This window comes from Cololabis saira, chromosome 4, assembly GCF_033807715.1.
Source record: "Cololabis saira isolate AMF1-May2022 chromosome 4, fColSai1.1, whole genome shotgun sequence".
Lineage (NCBI taxonomy): Eukaryota > Metazoa > Chordata > Actinopteri > Beloniformes > Belonidae > Cololabis > Cololabis saira.
Window position 1 is genome coordinate 33,432,968 of NC_084590.1, and position 22,236 is coordinate 33,455,203.

The 22,236-nt window shown below is 39.2% G+C and overlaps 1 protein-coding gene across 2 annotated transcripts in view; it reads right to left on the bottom strand.

Annotated features, from left to right (window-relative positions):
* The window catches only part of plch1 (phospholipase C, eta 1), a 73,659-nt gene extending 51,929 nt beyond the window's left edge, over positions 1 to 21,730 (bottom strand). Inside the window, exons 1-2 of one of the 2 annotated variants that reach the window (XM_061719507.1) lie at positions 21,431 to 21,730; positions 7,585 to 7,686 (exon numbers count right to left, since the gene is read on the bottom strand). In XM_061719507.1, the coding sequence (XP_061575491.1) occupies positions 7,585 to 7,663 (79 nt within the window). In that variant the 5' untranslated portion in view covers positions 7,664 to 7,686; positions 21,431 to 21,730. Of the gene's footprint in view, positions 1 to 4,157; positions 4,555 to 7,584; positions 7,687 to 21,430 lie in introns of those variants that run through there. The other variant, XM_061719508.1, reaches the window with a different exon arrangement.
* Between the last annotated feature and the right edge of the window lie 506 nt (positions 21,731 to 22,236).

Below are 22,236 nucleotides of genomic sequence, written 5' to 3' on the forward strand. Positions count from 1 at the left end.
GGCAACAGGAGGGGGGGGGGGGGGGTGTCTTTGTGCCATCACTTTTTTTATATATATATCTGTATATAAATAAATATAAATGAATGTATTTAAGTCTAAGGCATACAGAATGAGATTTGTTTCTGTTGTGTTGACAGTTGTGACGGTTGTGACAGTTGTGTTGTTTCTGTTGTGTTGTTTATTGTTTAGTTTTTTTATGCAAGGGAAAGATATTCTTTAAATATACAAATACTGGCAAATTAAATGAAAGGCTTTGAACTTGACTTTTGCATTAAGGGGCTTTTCAAAATACACTTGACTATAGGGTGGACTAGTAGAGTGTCACTATACGGTAGGGGAGCCACAACTAAACTGTCAAATCTGTTCAGCTAGCTTTCGCTGTACACAAACATCCTACGATCACAACATGACTCATATGCCCTCCGACATGCACATGCACTGGTTTTTATTAATCAGTGCTGGTATCATGTTTGAATTACCCCACCCCCCTCCCCAACCTTGGGCTTTTAATTATACTGCTGTGACTGAGTTGGAACTAATAACATAACTGTCATATAAAAAAGGAAAGTGCATCCTTTAAAAAAAAAAACTAAGGTTTTGTATAAGAACATAATGATAATAAAAATCATATTATAATGATAATAAGAGAAAGAATGTCTGACCCTTAACAGATCTTATAGTTAGATTAACAAAACCTTAGACGAACAATAACATGAACCATGCTGCAGTTGTATTATTTATTTAGCAAAGGCTAGGCCAGAATTCCAATGAGATATGATATCAGCAATGATCTTAGAGATGCAATCGCTGCTGCCCATTTCCAAGACAATTTCCAAACAAATTGGAGTTCATCACTCTGCAGAATTCCAAATCATGCAATGCTCAGAGAAACTGGTAAAAACACACCCAAGAACTATACCTCAGATTCTCATTCGGCTGGTTGTAGTTAGCATGTTAATTGATTAAAGCTCATGACAGGACAATTAAAAAAGATTGAATGAGCATTGTTTGTCCTGTTATCATGCCTAAGGTAAGCCTCTTCTCTGTAAAAAAGAACAACGGGAATTCAGCTCAGGTTTGTAAGCCGAACAATGTTTTTCTTAGTTCAACCCAAAAAAATGTTCCGTATTTACTGCCCAAGAATATTGTATTTAAGTCTTTAAATTCATCGTCCAAAAAGTCTACCCTTTGGCACCATGAAAGCACTGCCTCTTCAGTGTTTGTTGTTTTTTTTCAAAGTTTTAGAATTTTTTTGTGGCCATTTAAGTTCATATGCGCAGTTGGTTTTAATCTGTAAATTCACTGTTAAATGACACAAAATCCTACAAACTGCTCCACTGGCAACATAAAGATGCATTATTATAATATTGATATCTTCTTTTATTAAGTTCCATATAGAGATATAGACTTCAAATTGGATAATTGCTTTCAATTCAGCAAAAAATGTTTAAGACTAAAGGCTTGAATGCCAAGGCTGGGAAAATCACATTAAGAATCACATTAAAAAAATAAAAAGAGCTGCATAAGTGTAGTTTTCATTTTGCACCCGCAGGGTCAGAACCACATATACACACCAAGTTTTCAGTGTGTAAATTTTACCGAATCATCATTGTTATCATAGCCATTGGAGACCACTATCAGCTAGGATTCATAGGATGGTTTGAACCAAACCAAAATTAGCCATAATATGCTATTTGCAAACAACAGGTTTTTGGAATGTTATCCCACACCTTCTGTATTGTTCATTCTTTGCCTCATATAACTGACAAACATCTAAATCAGTGGTAGCTATTGTCCGACTGAATTTCCAGTTACTAATAAGTGTAGTGAGATTCATTTGAACAGTTTATAATTGCTCTGCTTGGATGAAAAAACCTACTGGTTCAAATTTACAAAGAGATTCATAAACTCCACCTCAAAACTACATGTTTTAATGCTAATCTTTAATACAATTGAAATATAAATACCTTTTAAAAGCAACCTAATTATGCTAAACCTGTCTGGAAGAAGGCAAAATATTCTGGCAGCCTCTCTTATTAGAAACATGAAAGGTTAGGAAAGCACTGAGAAAGGATGACCAAAAGAGGGAAAACGCACATTCTTATCTCATGGTTGCTAACTTCACCTAATTAAGTGCACTCAAGGCAGCGCTCAAGTCACCAAAGCTACAAATGGCTTTCCAGGTCTGCCTACGGCTCAGAAGAGTGCTGGAATGAAAATAAAAACATGACAACTGGAAAATGATATTGCATTTGCATAAGATGCAACAAGGGGGTTTCCAGAGAGGATGCATTCAGCACTGACTTCAAAAGAGGGAAGTGCAACCTGCATGAATTCTACAACATATGTGCTTTTCATGTGCACATACGGTTCAAACTCCTCCTGCAAGGTTAAAAACATACTTTTTTCCTCCCAAAGCAGGGTGGATGATTGTGTTTTAAACAAGGTACAGTATGTTTGGCAGCAGAGCTAGACTGTCTAATCCCAGCTATTTCATAAAAAATGTTGAAAGGAAAAGTTAAACTGTTTGCTTCGTGCTTCATCTAAGTGTTCAAGAAATACCTAATTAAAAGTGATAAAGTAAAAAAAATCAAGCTTCTGGAAGCGTATTAAATTACAGAAATTATATATATTTATAGATAATCTTCTATCAGTTAAATTCAGATTTCAGACATTCTAAATACTGATTTTTTATTTATTTTTTATTTATTTATTTTTACCCTTAAATACTGTTTGAGGCAAGAAAAAATACATTACGACTATTATTAAGCCAATAAGGAAAGGAAAGGAAAGGAAAGGAAAGGAAAGGAAAGGAAAGGAAAGGAAAGGAAAGGAAAGGAAAGGAAAGGAAAGGAAAGGAAAGGAAAGGAAAGGAAAGGAAATTGGAAAATAACCAGAAACCATTAAAAAATGAAGCTGAGACTATCTGATAACAGTTACTTCTTGATGCCTCCTTGCTGCGTCTGCCCTGCAGCTATGCAAAGGATGTGGCAGAGACAAAAGGGGAAATTGAGAAAAGACAGAGAACGTGCTGAGATTCATCATCATCAATAGAAAAGAGACACAAGGAAAACACATTTTATGAGGAAAAGCCATTTCCTCCATGTGGAGGAGATCAGCAGCCATTGATACTCCTCCCATCCTTCCCCTCTACATAATTTTTTCCCTTTTTCTCCTGCCGCTTGCTCTTACGCAACTCATCAAGCACAAGTGTTGCCAAGATGAATAAGAAGGTAGGTTTCTTTCAAACTGAACCAGGCAGCAGCTCTCCATGAACCCAATGGCACATAATGAAAGGAGACACTCAGATCTGAAGTATATGGAAAGGGGTGAAGATAGACAGCTTGACACATTCTGCTTCTTAAAAAAAGATGCTGCATGCTTTTGTCAGTAGAGAGTAAAAAGGTCTAGCTACCCAGGGTCAATGTGGGCTGCAATTTTGCTATTAGAGCTCTGTCACATTGTGTGGTGCTCAACATGCCCCGCTTGAGTTTCAAGAGGATCTTCTGATGCTCATGACAATCTAGTCCACCTATATTACTGAGCTATGGCATGTGATAATGCTCTATGCTCTGTCATGTTCCCAGAAATCTTCACACAAAGACAATTTGATGACAGGACCTTTAAATCGGGGAATAGATACATTTCTGTGAACAGCGCAGAGGATGCAGCCCTGTGAAAATACAGAAGATCTGAAGTATAAGGAATGGAGGCAAAGCAAGTTTATAAATTAAGAGGTTTTTCTGCCCCCTAGTGACAAATACAAAGGGGTATTTTCAGCACCAGGGACAGTTTCCTACTGCGCTCCAGCGGCTCTCCACCAAAACAGCTTATGTGCAAATTCACATCAACATATCGACAGGATTTGTTTTTTCTTTGACAGTTTGGATCCAAATTAACGCCTATAAACATCAATCTTTTTTTCTTCTTTTTTAAAGGAATTTCTGATGTAAATTGACATTACATCAATTAAGATTCTTTTCTGGAGTGTTTATTGGAGAGTGAGTGATGAAATTCTCCACAAAAAGAGCAATACAGAAACTGGGCTCCAGCCTGTTTGCAATATAAGACAACTAAATAAAAAAAATAAATGTGGGCGTCCAGACAGAAGGTTCAAATAAAAAATAAATAAATAAATAATAAAAATGATCACTTACCCCCCTCCAAATTCAATTTTTTGCACACTTCAAGCTCTGCCATTTAGAACTGGAGTTGTTGGTCTTACAATGTCCCTCCATGCGCTTGGGTCATCATTTTTATTCCCTACTTTCAAACGCCAAAAATGCCTTCAAGAAATATCCAGTTGGTCCATTTCTCCATGGTGATAAGACATTTAATAGAAACGCGCCTTGAAGGTGTAGTCTTACTTTTTTATATATATATATGTCCAAAAGCCAGACCCAGAGGCAAACTGTTCCAAAGTATCTCCCTCCCCTACGAGGTGTGAGTGGCTTTACAACCCGCCAACCCTCTCACATCCACAGCCTCTGGTCTGCGCCCACATCCTCTCCTCCTCTCATCAGGCGTAACGCAGAGGCGAAGCGATAAGCCGCTTTCTCACGCGCTCGATGGACTGAAGAGAGAGTGGATGTTAATGAGCAACAGCTTACAGGACGAGGGGAGAGCGAGAGTGCGCCAAAGCGCGCAGACCAGTCCAGCCAGCACAGTTGACCATTTGGACATGCCGTCTGTTTTTACCCCCAGCAGGGTGTCACAATTTGAATTCCCCACCAAAAAGGATTCACGTCCCCTTGTTTGGTTGCTTATGCTCAACTATCCCCCCCCATGGGAGACAATTTGGCATCATTGCGCAGCGGCGCCACCGCTCTGACCCACTTGTATAGGCTGATTTATGGTTCCGCGCAGAGCCTACGGCGTAGGGTACGCGGCGACGCACACCGTACGCCGTAGGCTCTGCGTCGATTTAACGCGGATCTGTCTCTTTCTCTCCGAGCGCCAGGAGACACGGCAGGGAACGCGGTGTACATGTTGATGCCACATACAGGGGCGAAAATCCCGGGGGGGACAGGGGGGACAAGTCCCCCCCATTAGTAAAGCTGTCCCCCCCTAGAATAATTTGAGACAGAATTAATAATTTTGGAACAATGCAGTAGTATTTAGTAATGATGCACCAACATGAAAATTGTGGCCGAAGCCGAAATCGAAAATAATAATAAACAGTAAAATCTCATTACACTTAAAACAAGAGTCATCACCAGAAAAATAACTTATTTGACAATTTTCACCTGTTTCAAGTAAATTTTCACTTGAAATGAGTAGAAAAATCTGCCAGTGCGACAAGATTTATCTTATAAACAAAACAATCTTGTTCCACAAGCAGATTTTTAAGTGAAAATCTACTTGAAACAGGTGAAAATTGTTGGTTTTTCCAGTGATGAGTCTTGTAATGAGATTAACTAAAAATGAGACATTTTAACTTGAAATAAGACAAATATTCTTGTTAAGATTTTGGGTTTTTGCAGTGTATTATGTCAGATGTGCTGTATTATTGCCACCTTCCACCTAATACCATTGTTTTGTATTGCTCTAAGAAAGGTCTTCTGCCTGTTTGCGAGATAGAGTTGAAAATGTCAAAATGCTGTATTAAAGGAAGGCTAAAACTTTTATTCCTTGTCCCCCCCTGGATTTATTCTCTAAAACTTTACTGTTTATTGTCCCCCCCAACTATGAAACGGGATTTTCGCCCCTGGCCACATAGTGAGAACCTGACGGTGGCGGGGCGATTTCCGCCAAGACATTAATAGAAAGGGAGTTTGTAAGCTTTTTAATTGCGCCTGAGCATGCTGGTGTGTGTGTGTGTGTGTGTGTCTGTGTGTGTTCAACCAGGAGCGCATCCTCCTGGTTGAATCATTTCCCTAATGAATGTCTAGTCAGTCCGGAGCACCTAGATTAGTCTTGTTCATTGGTCCACACGAAAGCCATTTCATTTAGGACTGCAGTAGACAAATGGGGAGTGACCGCGCACACTGCGCGAACGCCGATAGAAGCAGAGTTTACCGAATCTATTAAGCAGCGCGTTCTCGAGAGAGAGGGAGGGAGAGAAAAAAAAAGGCCAATGACCTCTTGCAGTTCAATACTGCACGTGCGTGTGTGTGTGTGTGTGTGCATGTGTGTGTGTGTGTGTGTGTGTGTGTGTGTGTGTGTGTGTGTGTGTGTGTGTGTGTGTGTGTGTGTGTGTGTGTGTGTTCACTTCGACTGTGTGCGCCTATTCCTCCACATCTGCCTGATCGCACAGCCCCCGCCCCCTGACTGGTTCATGTACAATGGGCCAAAACAAAACCATCAGCCACTTGGTAATTCCCCAAAAAAGATCGGTGAAATGATTGGGGCAGGGAAAAGTGAGGCAGGGTCATGTGGAAAACAAATATAGTGGTGGAAAAGACAGAGGCACGTGTTCACAAAATGGTTTTGGCTGTCAAGGGGGGACAGACTGTCAGAGAGACAAATAAAATGAACAGACAGAAATACATGGGATATTAAGTTTGGCAGACAGTGTTTTTTCCACTATTTTTCATCTTCCTATCTATCAGAAAACCGTGAGCTCAGCATGGTTCTGAACAAGCTTCAGAATGTGAGATATTTTTGTATTCATTATTTGGATAAAATTCATTATTCTTTCATATTCCGCAGAGTTCTAATTTGTACAACATGTGCAGCTTCTACTTTGACCTCAGTAGAGATATTTACAAAAAAAAAAAAACATTGTTAAATTACAACGAATGGGACAATGCCCTAATTTCTAAGAACGCAATACAGATATCATCTTTAAACAACAATCAGGGATATGTAAGGAAGACTATTGAAGCAGCCAAGCCTGTTTCTTATAAAAGGAAGAGAGCACACGGAGGTGTGGGGTGTGGATGCATGTTGTTTGGTGAGGATGTGGACGTCTGCCTACTGTGAGTTTGACAGCCACAGCAGGCAGAGCAACTTATCAGATTGGTGACAGATTTGCTAGCCATCAGTGGGAAGCCTCAAAATCTCCAAACCTGTAGATACAGATAAAACTGATCCTGTAACAAGTATGGATTTAGTTTCGCGTTAAGTGGAGCGTTAAGCCAAAGGTGCTCTCTCTATCTGATGTTGGTTAGTACTAAAGTGTTTTGGCACCACAGGACAAAGTGTGCAGAAAAAGAAAAAAAAAAAATTATATATATATATATATATATATATATATATATATATATACAAAAAAAATATATATATATATATATATATATATATATATATATAAAAAAATATATATATATATACATATTATCTGGATTGATGAACACCTCCCGTATGATTCACTTTTGAAATAAAACAAGTGTTTGCAAACAATATCAAACATGAACATCACACAATCATCCAGCAGCTCGCAGAGGCTCTGTGCAGCACCGCGGTGCACAAACGTACATCTTGGCTGAAATGTCTCATACTAAAAATTGGATTACTTCACCCTCAAAGTTGGGACTAAGTCTCCCTCTAGTGTTTATACCTGCGACATACACTTATCAAAGTTTCTGTTTTAATTGTGTCCGGTACAATAAATCATTCCCCTTGAGTGTTGGTGATATTTACAATGAGAGATGCTGTTGTCCGTCAGGAAGTGCCGACGATACTGGGGCTCTCCTTTCTTGTTCACCACCCGGGAGCTCATGATGACAGGAGGATGAACAAGACCTATGAAGAGGGGGAGAATTAAAGTCTGCTAATTGGCGTTTTACGGAAAATGATCAAATCTGATATTTACATTAAATGCACAATAGAAAAATAAACAAGAGCCTGTTCTATGGTGTTTGACAATTAGGACATTTCAACACACAAGCACCAAAAAAAAAAAAGTTGTTCACAAAATGGATCAAAAGCAGCTGTGTGTATTCTGGATGGATTTACAATGATGACAAAACAAAAAGAAAAAAGAAATTTAGAGACTTCAGAGTTTCCAATGTTTTTATTGATAAGCCATTCAATTTTAAGATGAAATGGTGCGTTTTAAATTTTGAAAAAAGGAAAATCCCGAAAAAACAAAATTAATCCTTTAGTGTGGTTCATAGAGTTACATGAACAACACTTTTTTCTTATATATATCTATATAAATAAATGCATCATAATAAAAGTTAAATGACTGTGAATTATTTTTAAATGTGTGCTTTCCTTATCATAAAGGTTGTTTTTTTGTTTTTTTTTGTTTAAATGTATAATCAGACTGCCGATTTTCAAAGCCATCGCTGTTCCTTCAATACCTTTATTGAATTACTTATCAGTTAGATTTATCTAGTCTGAGGTTTTAACAGTTTTTCTAGGTTGTTTTTGCGTATTTAGTTTTGTTGTGTTCTATATTTATACACTGTTTGAATAGACATTTACAGCCCCAAAAAATTGTTGATAAATCACAAGAGCTTAATTCATATTTTTAGGCTGTTATTTTTTTTATATGCACACTTGCATCTATTAGTTACATAAATGTACAGCAGGGACTGTATGTATTTACACATGGGCCACACTCTTCCATTCATGCATTTGTGTTGCTTTTAAATTCTTTCCTCTATCTTTCAGCATGTGTTCTCATTTATCTCCCTCCCATTTCTCATCACCAGTTTTCCAGCACCCCACATTTTCCGCTTTGTCCTCCTGATATCCTTTCCTTCCTCCCACTGCCACTTCTTAGTGATTTCCCACCTGTTGCTCATATGTCTGTTTGACTTCCAGCTTCAAACACACTTGGTCTCTCAGATACGCGCAGGACATGTTTAGATCTGGAATGGCTCGGAGCCTCTGGGACATTTATTGGCGCCTGGTGTCGACTGACCTGAGGAGAGGTGACTATTGAACACACTGAGCTCAGGGGTCAAGTATCTTTGAGGTGAAAGTACTTTCCTGTGACCCTGCCACCACCTTGCTTTTGAACAGGCCCGTAATGTGTGCAGTGTTTATGGCAGAGCATGTGAACTGAGACTAATCTTCCTGTTATTGAAAGACCCTTGATATCTGAGTCATTGTGGGCCATCAATCTAGATGCATCTTTCACATTGCTATAGCTCAGGACTAGACTACCATTTAAATAATACAAGAGTAGCATTTAGTATTGCTGATTAATTACACTGGTGATTGGAGATGGAGCAAGTCATCAGTACTATTCATTACAAAAGAGAAAAGAAAATCATCCAACAAAAACTAAAACTGACCCAAAGAGTCATCGTTACAACATAGCATGGAAAAAAAGAAAAAATAGAACAGAAAAGTGCTTAACTCCTTCTTTCCATTTGATTCTGTTCACTCATGCGATACTGCAGAATTCCAGTCATTCCTATGGAAACCTCTGTGATCCCTGACATAGCTGCAGAACTCCTTTGTCTGGTATTTTTTAGAACATAGTTTGCCTTGAGTGCATAAAAAAACACACACACGCAAAAAACACCTTCCTTCTCCTTGCCGTCCATCAATTCATGTGAAATACAAACCATGAACAGATGAGTTTGCTCATGTAACAATGCAATGAGACCAATAACTAGCTTTGCAGCAACTTTTACCAGCCATTTACCCTCGCAAGGAAGCATGGGTCTTTGACCAACCAGTTCACGTGTGCTTGGTGGACTTGGAGAAAGCATTCGACCGTGTCTCTAGGGATACTTTGTGGTGGGTGTTCCAAGAGTAGGGGGTAGGGCTGGGCGATATGGACCAAAAGTCATATCTCGATATTTTCTAGCTAAATGGCGATACTCGATATATATCTCGATATTTTTTCTGTGCCTTAATTGGGGTTTCCCCCAAAGCATTATAGCATAGCATCTCTGTTAGCATCTCTGTTAGCATCTCTGTTAGCTTCATTTTTTTCTGAGGCAAACCCTTAAAAAAACAGTCAGTTTTAATACAAAGCCTCGTGCCAAATGTCACACAGGTTCCTTTATTAACAGAGGTCTGCACAATATCAACATGTATAAAACAAATGAAATAAAAATAAACTGCCTGCATATATAGAATAAAAATGCTTCTTGAATAAAATAAAAAAAATATCCCTTTTCTGCATAACAATTAAATTAAAATACACTGTGCAATTAATACAATGTAGACAGTAACAGGCAGACTTTTCCACTGAGACTGACAGTTGTGCAAATAACAAAACATTTGTGCAAATCTCAAATAAAACATTCAAGTCAATTTGTCACAAAATAAGCTATATCAAAATCATTAAAAAAAAAAGTAAAAAAAAAAATATATATTTTTTTTTTTTTTTTTTAATCGATATAAACGATATTGTCTCGTACCATATCGTGTTTGAAAATATATCGATATATATTAAAATCTCGATATATCGCCCAGCCCTAGTAGGGGGTATTGGGTCTATTGTCAGGGGCTAATCAGTGCCTATACAAACAAAGCAAGAGTTTGGTTCACATTGTAGCAGTAACTTGTATTTGTTGCAGGTGGGAGTTGGACTCTGTCAGGGCTTCCCTTTATCACTGATTCTGTTCATAACTTTTAGGTGCAGCCAGGGTTTGGTAGCCAAAGGACACCATCTCTGCTTTTTTGCAAATGATGTGGTCCTGTAGGCTTCATGGAGCTGTGGTCTTTGACTTTGAGCAGTTCTCAGCCAAGTGTTAAAGATGGGAATGAGAATCAAAACCTCCAACTCTGAGACCATGGTTCCCAGTTGTAAACAGGTAAAATGCCCTCATCATGTTTGGAGTGAAGTGTCACCTCAAGTGGATGACTTCAAGTATCTCAGGGTCTTGTTCACAAGTGAGCCAAGAATGGAGCACAAGATTGACACATGGATCAGTGCTGCATCAGCAGTCATGCAGATGTTGTACGTATGTTGTGGTGAAGAGGGAGCTGACCCCAAAGCCAAGACTTTCTGTGTACTGGTTAATCTATGTCAGAAAGAGTGGATGTAACTAAAGGGTCAGGTGTTATTGTTTCCTTTCAGCTCCATTAAGTACTGCACTTGCTTACAACAGCACTACGGTTAAGATATGAATACTGTGCATCACTGATGACATTTAAGTATAGCAACACATATTTGTTGGCTTGTATCATTACTAACTCTTTGCTGTACAATGGGAACTAGCATCTAACATCTGAGTAGTGATGAATTGTGGGCAGTGACTGAAAGATATAAGATTCAAGATACAAGTGCTTGAAATGAGTTTCCTCCTCAGAGTGGTTGGACTTTCCTTTAGAAATACAGTGAGACATTCAGTCATCTGGGAGGGACTCGGGGTATAGTCACTGTTCCTAAACATAGAAAGGAATCAGATTAGGCAATGTTGGGCATCCGGTGAGGATGCCTCTTGGACACCTCCTAATAGAGGTGTTTTGGGCATGTCCAAGTAGTGAAAAGGCCCTTAAGTTGACCCAGGACATGATGGAGAGATTATATCTCCTGGCCCTGGAGAAGGAAGCCTGGGCCTCACTGCTTAGGTTGCTGCCCCTGCAGCGGACAGGCGGAGGTCATTGGATGCATGGATTATGTTGGATAACGGAGGTTCCCATAGGAAGAAATATACATGTGGACTTTTAGATATGCACCAAAGCAAGTGGAAACAAGGCGTAAGAACTTGTGCATTGGATTTTGGCAGACCGTATACACTGTGCTAGCTAGCGAGCATCGAGCATCACTTTCAAATGATACTTTCTTGCTTTGAACACAACGAGCATATTGCATACAATATTTGACAGAGATTTATGGAGATCAAACTTCCTTCAGTTATTTGACCATGTACGGAAGTGTAACACTGTGTAGGCTACAAACTGGTTCTTGTTTCCAGTAACAACAGGTACATGTTTTAAACAACTGGATGACAGAAAAAAAACACAACCAGTTTCAATCCTATTGGCAACAAGTTGGCTTTTAAGCATTAGACCATCAGTAAGGAACTCTACTTCCTTGTTATAGAGGATATTTAGAAAAGGTTGCATATGGAGATAAGGTGGTACGGTCCAGAAACGTTGGTGGCAGCAAAAAAAAGCCCAACACTCTTTAAAGTCAGTGGCTTGGTAGAGGGCCAAGGAAAATGACCTGCTTTGTTTCTGTACTGAAAGTGCACAGTGGTTCTTTTTTCTTTTTCTTATTTTTTTTTTACACAATTTTCTGCACTAATGAAACTATAGTTATAAATAATATATTGAATTTCCAATCATAGATTCACCCAAAAACATTACTCACTAGAACTTGAAAAAAACTCAAAAGTTATGCTAAAAGTAAAGCTAAAAGCCCCAAAAGCTATCTAAGGTTTTTCCTGCCAGTCATTAAACTTTGATTCAAGTCATGGATGCGATGTCTCTCAGCTGCTCTTAGCTTACAGTACAGCATGGGCCCTTGGGACTCACTGCTTAATTATAGGATAATGTCACTAAATTACTAAATGTTTTCATAACAGTTCAAATTATAGACAGGAGTTCAGCCCCATAAGCAGATGAATAGGGACATTGTTTGAGGGGATTTGATGGCATGTCAGGTTGTGAAGCAGATAGATTTCATAAAAACCGCAATAAAAAATCAAGTTTATAACGCGAGATGAACAAGTCACTGAAAGATTCAAATCAGCAATTGTTATAAATTGTCACCTTCTTAAAACAACGGCCTAAGTCAGACTTTCAAAGTTTTCCAAAAAAACAAAAGAACTAACCCAAAAACTGTTTGGTTTAGTTTTTAATGTGTTTTTTTTTTTCTTGCAGAAAAGAAAAAAATGTCATAGGCCATTGTTTTAGACGAGTGAAGAAATTATGTCTGAAGACGCAATGCAAAATGGCATGAAATTAGTATAGTGATTGGTCATCTCAGTTCTGATTTCTTTATATCTTTTATGCTTATATCACGCTAAAATGAGATATACTCCTTATACTCCTTGTGTTGTTTCTTCATTTTTTCCTATGAAGGGGGGGTGTGGTGGAGATGCTGGTACAGGAGGGTGTGTTTATGTATGTCTGATTCTTACCATGAAACAAACACGTTTAATGCGGTCTCTAATCGTTGTTGTGTAATTTATTTGCCTGGAGTTTATAAACTTAAAATCACACAAATTAGAGTTTCGTCAAGAAGCTCATGAGACTGAGGTCAACTACATGAACTCTTCTGTTATTCTGTAAAATACTTCTGTTTTATATTTGACTTAAAAGTGGGTTACCCAGTTGACACGTGATACAGATGGTTTCTCATTCAAATTAATTTCTCAAACTTTGTCACAACATCTTTGGTGGCAAAAACCAAAGATGATGAGTTTTAAATGCTGAACTGAGTTGGCCTGAACTACACCAAAAATAACAGCCCAAAAACAAAAAAGTGAAGTGTAGAATAACAGTTGAAAAGTAAGAAACCCAAGTGTAAACAATGAGTACTTTTAAAAAAAAGTAGTAATTTCATTTTTTATAAGTGACACATTTTCCTAATGATTTAATAAAGTCTCTTTTACACTGTTTAGTCAAAATACCAAATAAATCCACTCGAACAGCTCCCTTTTAACCATGAAAACATCTTTTTTCAAAGTATCTGGTTTCAGAGGGTGGACTTAGACACTTCACTCAACTCTACTTCTGTCTTTTTCACGCGCTTGTTGTTAAAAGTTTACACTACCCTATAGCAAAGGCTGTGAAGTTGAGGAGAGATAAACATGGAAAACTGGATAATTCTACTCTGATTTGTGTCTGTGGTGTAAAAGTAAACTGCAAATTTAAATGGCTCTTTCAGACTAGAAGATTGTATGCCCAATTTGCCAGTTACAGTGCTAACTGACACAGTAATATCAAATCAGCAAACAGTTAGCTGGGGAGACAGGACAAAAATATAATGTTTGAACAAAAATAAATACATTTTTAATCGAGCATGGCAGCACCTGTGTCCAACTGGACTCTCAGCAGTCTGACCAGCACTTATCCAGCTGGACCCTCCTATGTGATTTCTTGCTTGTATTGTTCTCTCAGATGTAAGTCGCTTTGGATAAAAGTGTCTGCTAAATGGTAGTAGTAGTATTAGTAGTAGTGGTAGTAGTAGTAGTAGTAGTAGTAGTAGTAAAATAGTAAAATTGGCAGTTCCTTTGTTTCTTCGGCCCATTTTCAGATGGTCAACTGTCAGGTGCCTCATTTTCAGCATGTGATTGGTTGATTAAATGTGGTTTTAGAGATGATTCAGGTGACAAAGTTGCTCTCAGGTCATGTAGTGTGAGACCCTCCATCTGACATCAATCATGTAATGTGAACAGGAAAATGATTTCTTTTAAATCACAAAGGTAAAACAGTTCGTCCTGCAGAAAAACGATCAGCAGACTCTGAAAATCTCTAGTCTGAAACCAGCTCGAGGTGGCTCGAAACAAAGCGTGCTCTAAAGCCAAGTTTTTTTCCAAACATGTATATTTTAAGGACAGAGTACAAGAAGAATATGTAGAGAAGTGCAACGTTTGTGGGATTTTGGTATATTAGGGTCTTTCTCCGAATACGTGAGTTTTCAAGGGATTTTAAGGGATTCCTAAAGAGTAAGAACAAAGCCCTGCTCTGATGCAATCACACTTTGAAAGAGTCTTAACTGCCACTGCGTTGTGCATTGGGATGAAAGTACCAGGCAATGTTCCAGTGGGGACCTCAGTGGTTGAGAAAGAGCATACGCCTGCATGAGTGGCTTTAGATAGCTGGTGACAGACTCCAGTCTCTCTGTGGACAAGTTTAAGTGACTGTGAAGTGGCTTCAAGAGCCACTGCAAGCCAGTGGAGTTCTATAGTGTGGTGATTTCACAGTGGCCTCCTTGGTTAGTAGAGCATCAAACTGCAGTGTTCTCTACCAACTATAACCTACTAGAAGAGCATTGCAGAAGTGTAGGAATATAGTATTATGAACCGTAAAAAGAGCTGACATACTGAGTCAAGCACAGCTGGATTTTATTTTTTATTTTTTTTAATGTTGTCAAATGCAAAGCTGAATGACCACACATGGCATGTTCAAAGAAGGAAAACTGGTCATCATTCTTCTCAGCCTCGATTAAACCGATAGATGAACAGGCTGTTTGTGTGACTGTGTGGACCGCCGCCCTAATGTCATATGATTTAGTAAAATGATTCCTCTGACTGCACGTAACTCTAGAAAGTTTCTCATCCACAAGAACCTCCGGGGAATACAGTGTGCTCTTTTCTGTCTACTAGGCTTCTTACAGGGAGGACGTGCCGCTCAGAAATAAATATTTCACTGCCAGACTGTCAGAGCTACTCTATATTGGGCCCTGACAGGAAGTAGGTCGAGGATGCCCGCAAGTGAAAAGTGTCATTGTAGTTGCCTTTTAAATAAAACAGATCATGCGACAAGTGAAACAAAATACGAAAACGATATCTCCGTTTGATTCGATTAACTATATTGTTATTTATGAAGAGTTAAAACCAATGATTGTAGCTTTATTACTTTTGATAAGTCACATCCCCTGTTGCAGAGGTAGGGCTCTTTAATGCAAAAAGTAACAATAATATTAATACTAATACTGCTACTACTGCTATCAATAATAATAATAATAACACAACATGGCAGATAATACAGAGATCTGATAAAATAGAATCAAGTTATAGAATTTAATATTGTAAATACAGACTTAGCGGTTCCAATACATCCATCCATGAACTTCCTCTTATCCACGTTCAGGTTGAGGGGTCAGCCGCCCAAGTAGAGATGCCCAGACCTCCCTCTCCCCAACCACCTCCTTTAACTCTTCCTGGGGAATTCCAAGACGTTCCCAGGACACATGAGAAATAAAATCCCTCTAGCGTGTCCTGGGCCTCGGGCCTGCATGCAGTTGGACATGCATGAAACGGCTCCCATGGGAAACGTCCAGGAGACATCCTACCCAGATGCCTGAACCCCTTCAGCTGTCTCCTCTTCATGTAGAGGACTTTAATCCAGGTCTGTCCCGAGTCCGACTGCCTGAACGTCTCACTCAATCTCTCAGGGAGAGTCGAGCCACCATGTGGAGCTAATTTCAGCTGTTTGTATTCACAATTCATTATTTTAGTCACCCACGGTTCATGATGATAGGTGAGACCAGGAACATAGATCGGCAGGTAGACTGAATGCCTGCAGACAGCACTCCTATCTGCCTGTCAATCTCCTGTTCCATTCTTCACTCCCCTGTGAACAAAATCCAGAGATACTTAAACTCCTCCACTTAAGGCAACACCGAAGAGGGTTTTCTACCCTGTCATGACTAAGAGCCATGGTCTCAGATTTGTAAGTCCTGACTGTCATTCCCGCAATCCTGAGGCCTCAAAACTAGACTAGACCCAGGATCCAACCTGGTACCAGTCAAGAGTTTGATTTAATCTTGAGGGGAAACTAACAATTTCCTGTCACGATAAGGAACACACTGAATTTTAAAGAACAAGGTTACGGTAAATATTTGCTAAAGTAGCGATAGGTTTCTTTTTTTAAGATAATGGTAAAGAGTAATGGTATAGAGATGTTAAGTATTTTGAATATGAGAGATGAGATGTTAACCGTGAAGTACGTTTTTGGATCTAGGCCCTGGGAGTTCATGCACACATGCAAATAAATAAGAGACAAGCAAACTAAGTGAGCATCTTTACCAATTTGGATGATGTGCAGTCAACTTGAAACAAGTTTCATAATGAGAGAAGACAAATAGTTACACTGAAAGAAGGACACATGGGGAGTGAAATGTGTTAAAGGGGCATCAAAAACAGCCTATAAACTTGTTATACTCAGTTATCTGACAGACATTACCACCAACAACTCTTTAAAGTTTATTTTTCCATTACAATTGACTAGATTTTCTTGTCACTAGTTCAAATGTTGTGCAAGATATCTGGTGTTAACACTGTAGAAATGTCTTCTCATTTACAAAACTATTAGACAAAGAAAAGCATTCACAATGGCAATAAAATAACACAAAGCAAAGCAAAGAGCTGAAAGCAGAAAGGGGGTATAATAAAAAGAAGAGTTAAAAATGACTTTCTCGTGCTGTTCCTAAGCCTTGAAGCAGCCACCTCAAATGCACTTCAGCACATACTGACTAATCTCGATTGAGGAATAGGTAAAAGTATGTTCGTAAGAGTAATTGACCTTCAGAATGTGCTCGGGAGCAGGTTTATGGACAGTTTCAAAAACTAAGAAATTATTTTAAAAAGAATTCCCTGCTGTATGGAGATCCAGTGGAAACACTGCTGTCTGTTTTTCAGGCCAGTTCCAGATGGGAAAGTGGGACAAGTTGATAACCTAATATCAAAAGTTGCACAGATCCATACTGAATGAGGCTTTATCTCACTAGGAGAGCAATTACAGTTTTAAATCAAATATCCCACCCCGATACTAGATGTATGCACACAGACTGGAAGTCAGTGTCTCTAAGTGGCTCATTAAGGTTTTTTTGTTGTTGGGACGCCAAAAAGCAACCTCCCCCCGTCTAGTTTCCCTTTATCTAGAGACAATCATCCAGAATGTCCCTTCCTACAGGCAGCTATGACTAAAGAGAAAGATCAGAGCTGCATTTTTTTCAGTTAGACTAAAAATGAATTATTGATAGAATCTCTATATGTTCAGGCCACAATGTGACTCTCACCTCATATTTTTCTGCATCAAACAATACCCTTATTATTTCAGAGACACAAAGAGGACGGCGTCTGCTGCACAACACTGACATGTGCCAAAGAGCACGCCTTTCTGGCTTGAATAATGAGATGTACAATAGCTGTTCTGTTTGCTTATTATGCAGTCAGCTGTCATAAATTGCGTAGTAAGCATAAGTCATGTTTACATTTCAAGAATTTAGACTTCCATGGAGGATACATTATTTATGCTTCTGTATATAGTTGAATATATGTTTGTAAATGAAAATATACAGGGCTTCTAGCGTTTTACCTCTATGTCAAGTCATGACAGACTGCATTAGGATGCCTAAGCAGCTATAAACACAATAACCTTTGCAGGCTCACACCCAACACAGTTATGTTTCTCTCTGAGGATTAACTACAAGTGAGCTGGTAATGGTGAGGGTTCTAATAATGCATAGTCTTTATGCTATTTCTGTTCTACGGAGTCAATGAGCAGCTCGTAATTCCTTGTTAGCAGTTATCAGAGCAGAGTAAACAGTCCTGGCAGGCTAATGCTCTGACATATGCTTTCACAGTCCACACTGAGTAACTTGCACACCGACACACACAGTTAAGACTCTACTGGCAGCGCGGGGAAGAGGGATGAAAAATGTGCTGCTACAACAGTTTTAAGACTTTGTTAGACAAGAGAAAAATGTATTCATGCATATGCTGCTCATCCAGACACTCACAGGTATGTGCAAACCACCTTTATGGCACTGTAGATATACAGCTCAGATCCCAAAGTCTTCATGAGAAAAGTCCATTGAAAAATGGGGTAATTAAAAAAACAAAACAAAAAAAATACAACCACCTAATAGACTAGCTGGTTGATTAACAACCAGTAAAAAATACCCATATGATATTGGGTTAGGAGGTTAGATGAGGAAGGTGTCCAGTGTAAAATGTCCAGACTTTGCTGTTTCAGCGATCCTTTGACCTTTGAGAAGACATGATAAACCTTAAGGTTAGGGGGCCAATGTTGTGTTACAAAGGGCCCAGGTGAGCAGCCGCTGTCTGAGCAGTCTGTGCACTAACACTACAGAGTCATAAAAAAAGGCAGTGTAAACACAGGAACTGGTCTGTGTCATGTGGGCCAGATACTAAAAATCATCAAGGATTGGGGTAACTCCTACACGCTGACATTAACCTACATGTAATTGAAAGATGTACTGTGCATGTACAGCCATGTTACATGTATACTAGGGATGGGCGGTATGGACAAAAAAATGTATCACGATAATTTCTGGCATTTATCCCGATAACGATAAAAATTACGATAAAAAAAATACCAATTCAACTCCACCTTTTCAACTCCAAATCTATCTCGCTCTCAGATCCGCCATGTTTGTTACACAAAAACATCATCAACGGGAATTTATCTTTCTTTCTTTCTTTCTTTCTTTCTTTCTTTCTTTCTTTCTTTCTTTCTTTCTTTCTTTCTTTCTTTCTTTCTTTCTTTCTTTCTTTCTTTCTTTCTTTCTTTCTTTCTTTCTTTCAGGCTAATTTCCTTCCTTCCTTCCTTCTTTCCCCCTGTTCTCTCCTTCCTTCTTCCCTTCCTCTTTTCTCCCTTCCTTCCTCCTTTCCTTGTTTTCTCCTTTCCTTCCTTCCTTCCTTCCTTCCTTCCTTCCTTCCTTCCTTCCTTCCTTCCTTCCTTCCTTCCTTCCTTCCTTTTTCCCTTCCTTCCTTCTTCCCTTCCTCTTTTCTCCCTTCCTTCCTCCTTTCCTTGTTTTCTCCTTTCCTTCCTTCCTTCCTTCCTTCCTTCCTTCCTTCCTTCCTTCCTTCCTTCCTTCCTTCCTTCCTTCCTTCCTTTTTCCCTTCCTTCCTTCTTTCCCCCTGTTCTCTCCTTCCTTCTTCCCTTCCTCTTTTCTCCCTTCCTTCCTCCTTTCCTTGTTTTCTCCTTTCCTTCCTTCCTTCCTTCCTTCCTTCCTTCCTTCCTTCCTTCCTTCCTTCCTTCCTTCCTTCCTTCCTTCCTTCCTTCCTTCCTTTTTCCCTTCCTTCCTTCTTCCCTTCCTCTTTTCTCCCTTCCTTCCTTCTTTCCTCCCTTCCTTCCTTCCTTCCTTCCTTCCTTCCTTCCTTCCTTCCTTCCTTCCTTCCTTCACGTACGTTGTGCGTGGATTTAACACAGAACCATAAATCAGCTTTACATAAAAACGTCATCAACAGGAATTTATCGTTTTTACCGCAAGATAACAAATTCTTATCGTGAGGAATGTTTTTTGACGGTATATCGTGAACGGTAAAATATCGCCCATTCCTAATGTATACATGTATTTTATATGAATGCCATATTTATACTACATTAACTACAGTGTCATTTTTTGTAGTGAAAGTTTCGTGGACCACAACACTCAACTTTCACAGGTCCATGTGTGCGTGTGAGGTCATGTGAGTCATGGGCTCATCTTGGGTTACTACAGAACTGATTGTAGGGTAAGGTCATGAGTCAAACTCACACATCTATTTCAAACTCACATCAACTCTCCCTCCTGTTCCTGTCTTTTAAATCAGCTTTACAAAAAGAGGCAGCAGCAGCAGCACGGCCTGGCTGAGAGGTGGGAGTTGTCTGTTATCTGTCTGCAGATGAAACACAAGTTTCAAAGACCAAGTGTGGAAATTGTCATTCTCATGCATATATTTACACTCACATGCATTCATGGTAGGTTAATATAACCCTAAAATGTTCATTCCCTTGCCTTCTCTCTTCTTTTCCACCAAGACACTTCAAATATTCATGAGGGATCACAGCACCCACAAAGAGTCATGTTTCCAATCCCACAAGCCGACACCAGCAAGCTGATACACTGCACACAATACTTCCAGTCTGGTAATAACAAGGGAGTCGCTTTACGGCTGATGCATTCCTTGATGCACGTACACACACACACAAACACACACACACACCCAGTCTTCACAGCGCACTTTGGGTTTGCCATGGAACAGGTAACTAGTGTTATATCTGCTTACCTGTCCATGTTCACAGTGACAACTAGAAAAAAAAGAAGTCTTAAAAGAAAAACTCAGTTATTACCAGCAAGGAGCTCTTTTCAGTGTGACTGAATAGAGACTTAAGATCACAACTTACTTGTATTTGTGTTAAAATAAATAAAAGTGCACAAGACGGGAGCAGCAGAGCTTAAAGAGTTACCTTTGTGCTTTGGGTTACATCTCACAGACTGTCACGCCAGCTGTCTGTCTCTTTAAATCTCTTTGTCTTTCACACCCTTTCAAGCACACTCACACTCAAATCAAATCAAAAAATCCCCAAGGACTGTGCTCTCAGATGGGGGAGTGCCCACCTCTTTCTCACTGGGATGGCTACTGGCTGAGTGTAATGAGGGCCTTTGTTATGCTGCTGCAAACCGAAGGAAAAGAGCCCCAAAACTGACCACGTTCAGATGGACCAGGAAACTTCTCTGCAGTCACACTGATAGCCTATTGATTTCAGTGAAAAAGTACCTTTAATTCAATACATATATATGTGTAAAGAGCACATCAATTCAATTCAATCAGTAGTGATTAAAATGACCCCCCTAAAAAAGATGTTGTCAACCTGGATGTTTGTCTTACCTGAGGCAGTGCAGCTTAGATAAGAGTTCACATGTCTTGAGTTTCAGTTTTACAGAGCCTATGTATGCAGCAGCTCGAGTTTAACAGGTGCACAGCTGCTTGGATACTGCATACAGTATCCTAACAACTGTACATTTAAAGTGACAGTTAGATGTGTGCAGATAGCCACAGTGAGAAAAGTGCACACACAAAAAAAAAGTCCTCTCTAAGAAACAGAAATGCGCCATATGAAGAGATGTCATGAAAGAAAAATATATGTATAGCACTATTTCACTTACTTCTTTCACTTAAGCTTCAGCTTTTTAAATGATCCAGTCAGCCTCCTCACAAAACCTTGTCCCTTTCACCGGCAGCCATTGTGCTTCGGCTGCTGGATCTCCATGTCGTCAGGTAAAGTCAGCAATAGTCCCAGTGGTGTGGTTTCAGACAGAGAAGGTCCCAACAACTCCACTGTGTGGGTGAGTACCCACCACTACATCAGGCATGCTGCCTTTTCAAACGACTGCTGTTGGTGTGGGACGAGTGGACTTGGCAAAGCCTGGACTGGATTCTGGAAGTGGACTGCTTTTGAAAGAGCAGCATTCACTCTGTCCATACAAATTTAAGAAAAGCACAAGGCAAATGGAGATAAGTGAATAGTTTGACATGGAAAAACTGTAATACATTTGTATGAATATCTACAAGACAACACTTTTTTTTTTTTACCAATGTAAAAAGTCTTCTTATTTCCAGTACTGGAGTTGAGGGGGGATGAGGAGGGATGAGGAGGGATGGCATCCCCCCCTGAAATAAAAACGGTCCAAATCATCCCCCCTGTAAAACTGCCATCCCCCCTTTCCATCCCTTATTTAATTTCATCAATGAATGTGGTTTTACTGCTATTTCAACATTTAGAGTCATCACCAGAAAAATAACAATTTTCACCTGTTTCAAGTACATTTTAACTTGAAATAAGTAAAATCTGCCAGTGGGACAAGATTTATCTTCTCATTACAAGCAAAAAAATCTTGTTCCACTGGCAGATTTTTCTACTTATTTCATGTGAAAATCTACTTGAAACAGGTGAAAATTGTTGTTTTTTCCA